Below are 6,566 nucleotides of genomic sequence, written 5' to 3' on the forward strand. Positions count from 1 at the left end.
TTGGCGAGCACCTCCGCCAGCTCCCTCAGCACTCTCGGGTGGATCCCATCCGGCCCCATAGACGTGTGAGCATCCAGGTGGCGTATCACACCTACAAACCCCTGCTCCAGGAGGAAATGTCACTTAAGCCAAGTTCTGAAATCCAGACTAAAGCAAACCAAGTCAGAGAAGAACTGCCAGCTCCATTTTCATCAGTAGCCTCCTGCCCTATTTTTAACTTGGTCTTTTTAGGAGGCTGTGTCTCCAGTGACCACGTGCCACAGCTGAATCTTCACAAACGTGGCCTCTGACAGAGAAGAGGCTTACACCTGTTCTTAAAATCCAGGGCTTCGAATTTCACTTCGGATCAAATGGCAATCAATGCAGGTCACAGACTGGCTTTTCTTCACACTTGTAGCAAGAAATGCTGCTCAATGAAAAATCAGTGTGTCAGACCTCCCTTCAGTATGAATACAAAGGTACAGTTATTAGAGCATTTCCAACTCAACTAAGATAGCTCTGCCTAAAAACACTATTCAGCTTTTGTGCAAAGAGCAGTCCTCAGCTCAAAATGTTCTCCAAATTCCATTCTCAATTTCCTAACTCTCTCCAACTGATATATAGGGCCATATATCCAATAAACTCACATGGATGCATAACTACGTATTACATCAATACTTTAATTTGAATTTATCTTGTATTTCTACATCCACTCCTTGTCAATTTAATTTGCCACTTGTGTTCTCTGTTTAAAGCCTTACAGAGTGGAAAATAATGGCACTGATATCTTTCTGTCCTTCACATAACTATGATAACACTTCTGGCTGTGAAAACCTACGACTAACACTGCCATTACATTGCTGAACTAGTCTTAAAATAGCTACAGCACTTACAGCAACTACAGCTTTGGAGAAAGAAACAGAAAAATCTTTCACTGGCCTGAACAGCGGCAATGAAAGTTCCCCAGCAACTGCTTATGGCAGTGGTAAATCACACAGTGCCACTATTATTCACTAGGTGTAAAAGGTATTTCAGTTTGGAAGAAAAATTGTTTCTAAAATCTTAATAACTATGGAGAAACAAAGACAATGAATATAGTTCTGAGCAAAGAGGATCCTTCTTCATATGATGCTCTCTATGCTGCCACCAAATCGTATCTGCCCCTTGATGTCACCAACTATGAGCATGCAGTCATACTGTCTCATGTCCCAGCTGGCAATTTCCGTGGTCCGTTCTCCAGGAACATCCAGAGTGTTCCCACTCCAGCTGGCCACAGAAGTCTACGCTTAGTTTACTTTTTCTATCTTCATTAATCACAGGCACCATAAAAAAGATTAACAAAAAAAAAAAATTCACTAAAATTGATTTTCCTTTATACTGCAGAACCACAGAAAAATAGGTATCAAGCAGCAATGTGATAGGAATTAGTGTCGCATTCCCCTTTCCTTTGCACACAACACAGGCTCCACTTAGGCTAAGAAAGCCTGAGGCAGTATGAAACTGTCTGAGGTCAGAATTACTATTTACAAATAAACAGCAACAAATATATTGTCTCCTCTGAATGAAACATAAATCCTCTGGGGTTTTGATTCAGTGTTTGATTCGGTCTTCCTCCTCTTAGCTCATCTCCTTGAAGTTCCACAGCAAATGACAAAATAAAGATGTCACCAACATTGCAAAGAGAATGACAGCACTGGGACTCCGCTCTTCTTTCCTCTACACCCTGTGATACGGCAGGCAGATAAAAAGGCCACTGCGGAGGACAGGAGACTCGGTGACTCAGACTACAGCACTTCATTTCTCTCTTCTTTGTTTCTGACTCCATGAGAGATCACCTATTGCTTTATCAATCTCAGTGGGATAAAAGACAAAAAAATGATTAGAACTCCCTCTAACGCACCTGGAAACATCATCGAAGGGAAATACAGCAGAGAAGTCTCAAGGGAGAGTAAAAGGACAGAGACATTTGCACCTGCTCTTCTTCATTACTCATGGCATAATCTCTTTCCCATTACTTATACAAGGTGATAAGAAAAAGCAAATCATAAACAGATGGACATCTTCTCTATCTTCAGGCCTTCCCTCTTCAGAATATGGGTGTCCAACGACTGGTCCGGCAGGTGGATCTGTCCCAGAAAGTGCCTTGAAGATAATGAGCTGCGTATTGAGCAAGTAAGTATTTTGTTTAGCTTGTGACAGGAGAGGGAAGTGGAGGTATGTCTGAACTGACTGGCAGGGAAACACAATTATCTTTGGCACTTGTGACTCAAACAACTCTGCCTGTCCAAATCTGAATATGAACATCACCGGTGATTAGACATCAGTCACTTGAAAAAGGCATCACTCTGGCAGCTTGAAAAGTAGCTTGTTTGAAACAGCATTAATCTCAAATACCATGGCTCTCTAGAGGAATATTTGATTAGTGTCTAGAAGTTCTGCATGTGGTACCAGTCAGCAGTTATTGTTGTTGTACTCATCAGGAGAGACCCACAATGACATAGGACAGCAAATATCAAAATAAAAATAGGAAAAAGAAAAAGAAAGCAGGAAACAGGAATAGAACTGCAGTAAGACATTTTTGGCTATTCACCTAGAGGAAATACAATTTCATCATCAAGTCAAAAAATGTGCTCAAAAATGCAAAGAAAGGGAAGTATGTCATACGTGGAAATCAGCTTGGTGGCATAATGTTAAGAAACATCAGAAGACGCAGTTCACTGAATGTTTGGGGGGGAAATTATTCATACAGCATAAGGACCTGCCAGATATACTAGATCTGACCATCTTTTCTATGCTCCCCTCCTCCCAAATACACACAACTTAAAGTTAAGTGACTAAAAATATGGGGGAAAAATGAAGAGGGCAGCAAGCAAAGCCTGAAAGGAGGAGTTTCACCGCCCGGATCCAGACCCCATGTCCCAGCCCTGAAGGAGTTACCCAGGGCCACTCTCCTGCAGTGCTGGGCAGCCCTTGACTCCGACAAAGTCAGCTGGGCTTTCAGCACCGTTGTCAATAAAACAAACCAAACAAGCAAAACTCCTAGGCCCTTCACAGCTGTTTCCCCCCCCATTGACTTTGTACTGAATTTTTTACTACTTTTTTTCTAGAAGAGTGAATTTAAATTATTTGACATCTCAGTGGTAACACAGCTTCAATACTCCAGCTACAAAAGGTGACAACTACAAAAAGTTGGTTTTTAAAAAACATTTAATCTGTTAACATTCACATCTTTGAACTAGTGCATGAAGTGCTACACCAAAGCTAAATATTGTTAGAAATCTCTTGGTTTTGTTTATCCTGTCAGCACCCCTTTCCACCAAAGCAATGACAAAACTTGCAGCCACCGCTCATGACATTAACAGGAGCACAATAGTGGAGTTTGTAGCAGAATATTAAAATTGAAGGAGCTTTCAGTTTCACCTTATGCAATTACCCCAGCAACAATAGCAAGCATATTGAAATCACACCACCAATCAGAAAATTCACGTTTGGGACAGCAAAACACTGAAATGATTGGCGGACCCCTGATATTTCTTATGTAGCTGGACTTAACCCTGCTAACTACAGAGTCTATAAATCAGTTTCTCCACAAAACTCTAAAGTCATAGGTGCCAAATACAAATATTTTTCTCATAATCCAATCCTTGATCTTTTCATGTTATTACTGGACTTCTTATTCTTAGCTATATTGTTGCTAAAATAAGTTGCTCTCTTTTTCCTACAAAATTTGCCAAACCCACTGCTGGAATGCATTTGTATTGCCCTCTTACTAGGAGAATTCCTGTAACATTCCCATTGACCTAATTGCAGTTTTTGGCCTGAAAAGATGACACGTTTGTGTGAATCTGGTAAAGCTGTTGAAGCAGGGATACTAGAAATGAAGTACCCTTCTGGCCCCTTTCATCAAGCTCCAGGCTGAATCCCCTTAGGAATGTGATGGCATTTCTTCTCCCTGCTTTTTTCTAAAATCCTATTCTAAGCTGCTTTAAAAAAAAAAAAAAAAAAAAAAAGTCCAAAATCTGACTGAAATAGCCCAGAAACTTAAGTAAAGACAGCTGGAAAGATGAAAGAGTGATAATGTTCAGATGCAAACCAAACGACATGTTCCAACAACTGGCAGGGACTAAATTCTGTCCCAGAAATGTATGTTATTTCATCTGTCATTAAAGAATACAGTGTCAGTGAGGAAATCTCTGAAACCACAATACAATGACATTGTTATAAGTCTCTATTTGGAAAGCATTATCATTACTTAGAGAAAAACAGAGTTTTCATATTTATACGCCCTCAGTGTGGTACCTGTTACAGCAAACCTTCTTTCTCATAGCAGGAGAAGAAAAAAAATCAATTACAGGACAAAATTGATTGTTCGGAGATAGTTTAAAGCCTTGGTAGATACCGTATGCCATCATTAGGCAAGCAGTTCAAATGCAGCAATATTATATGAAGAACGCAAGCAATATTGTGTCCCGTATTAGATTCAAAACACAGTTTGCAGAACCTCTAACCCAAAGCAACTCCTGCTTTTTTGACGCTGCTGCAGATGAAGCTCGCTCTGGGCAAAGTCCCATTTTATGGCAGAGGCAGTGCCTTTGACTTGCATCCTTTAATCTGGTGAAATCCTCGGATGTGCCCACAGTCCCGTTTAGAGTCATGGTTCAGGGACACCTACATAACCGTGTCTCTACGGTATCAGTGTGCTGTGTTCCCAATATGTTTCTGGTTATAACATATACTCTTATTTTTCTAAGCTTCTGTCACCACAGCGGCTTCCTTACCTGCGCAGATCTTCCCATCATAGATCTCGCACACCCAGTCGTGGCACTCGCAGAGCGGACCATAGTATTTGCCGGACTCAGTCACTTGGCAGATGCAGACTCCACACTCGCATCTGCCTCTGTCACTGCACAGCTTCCCCCCTGGGACGCGGCACCTGAGCTCCGAGTCAGTCCGGGACAGCCGGCACAAAGAAGGACTACCCAAACCGCTCCTGCCGAGGACAGCAAAGAGAACAAGCTGTGGTCAAAGCCAGGGGCTGCAGCTCAAAGCCGGTGAGAGCTTGGCTCATGGGAAACCACTCTCCTGCCATGGCTTCTACCTATCCCCAGAATATTGTTTTTAATGCCACCATTTTAGTTATGGTTGTAAACTATTAGTTGCCTCAAATCACCCGATTTTCTTCTCTTTCGCCAGAAATCTCATTGCTCCCTGCGGGAATGTTTATATTGTATTTTACTTACCTTGTTAACTGCATTAGGCTCATCTTCTTTTTCCTTATGCATATCTGGTATATATGCATATACATGTACGGTTTGATTATCTATCATGAAACATTTTGATCTGAATTATTCCAAAAGGTTTAGAAAAGATGTATATATCCAAACATCTAGGTAGCATAACAGGAATATATAATACCAAAAAGCAAACCTATGGTTGATTCTAATAAAATACATTTGCCAAAGTAATCCTTCTGGTTGTCAGATATGTAGGATCCACGCTTTCATCGGAAAAGGAAACCGAAGTAATCACTGGTTTCCATGCAACAGTGTAGTTTGTGGCAGTGGTTTTAGTAAAGTGAGCAGAATCTGGATGCTAGATCTGAAGATTTGCAGCTCTGCCATGCAATTGTACCACGCACTGGAGCACACAGGGATGAGGACTTTCAGGACATACACAGGGAAAATCACACATTGCCTCATCAGGAGCTGGACTGTAGGAAAAAAGAACAAAGGACTGGCCAAGCCAAAAATAGGTGTTCACAGCGCTAGGGAATACTGAGGATCCAGGTTACTAGTACCTGCACTTCTCAGACACTAGATTTTGCAGGCTCTGGAGCAAAGGAGCTGCTGGCTCTAAGAGCAGGCAGGTGCTAACCCTGGTGGAGGGGAAGAGCAAAGGGCAGCATGCCTCGCTGTGCCGCTGCACCAAAGAGCAGGAACACACAGGGTTTTGTGGTTAGGTGCCTGCTCCGCTCAGGCAGCAGAATTTAGAGATTTGGGTGTAAAGAGTCATCATTATCCAACTCTTCCCCCTTCACTGCTTTAAAGATCTGCATCTCGGGCATGAAATACTTCATTGCAACAAACCCCCGCAGTGTGTACACAACAGCTATTTAGGTTCCCAGTGACCCAGAGCACTTCCCTCAGTGTCACTTTTAAGCAGGCAGAAGAGCTCGCAAACCGCTCCACCGCTCCCTCTGCAACCCCAGCCTCCACACTCCTGACATCTCACAAATCAGTCGCAAACCCCCGGGAGGCTTCAGAGCCGCACTTACCGCAGGGCCGGGGGGCCGGCCGGCGGCGCGGGGTGACCGGCCGGCAGCAAGGTGACCAGCAGCAGCACCACCAGCCCTGGCAGCCCCTGTGCGTACATGGTGCGAGCTACGCTACGCCACACCTGGAGCGCTCCTGCAGACGGACGGCCAGACAGACGGCCAGACAGACCCGCCGGGCGTGCAGAGAGCTGTGAGCTGGACAAGCCCAGCTCCAGGGCTGCTCCCCCCGTGCTGCAGTGGCTCTGATTAGCTGCCTGGGAGCGGGATTTGGGCAGCGCTCTGGGAGGGAGGCCGGTGCCAAACCCCGAAGTTT

General features: G+C 43.6%; 1 protein-coding gene across 1 annotated transcript in view; it reads right to left on the bottom strand.

Annotated features, from left to right (window-relative positions):
• Window positions 1-6,351, bottom strand: part of ITGBL1 (integrin subunit beta like 1) — a 163,771-nt gene extending 157,420 nt beyond the window's left edge. The window contains exons 1-2 of the mRNA XM_009288253.1: window positions 6,254-6,351; window positions 4,758-4,969 (exon numbers count right to left, since the gene is read on the bottom strand). Of these exons, the coding sequence (XP_009286528.1) occupies window positions 4,758-4,969; window positions 6,254-6,351 (310 nt within the window). The remainder of the gene's footprint in view (window positions 1-4,757; window positions 4,970-6,253) is intronic.
• Window positions 6,352-6,566: the final 215 nt, after the last annotated feature.

The sequence above is a fragment of the Aptenodytes forsteri genome, unplaced genomic scaffold, assembly GCF_000699145.1.
Source record: "Aptenodytes forsteri isolate BGI_AS27 unplaced genomic scaffold, ASM69914v1 Scaffold123, whole genome shotgun sequence".
Classification (NCBI taxonomy): domain Eukaryota; kingdom Metazoa; phylum Chordata; class Aves; order Sphenisciformes; family Spheniscidae; genus Aptenodytes; species Aptenodytes forsteri.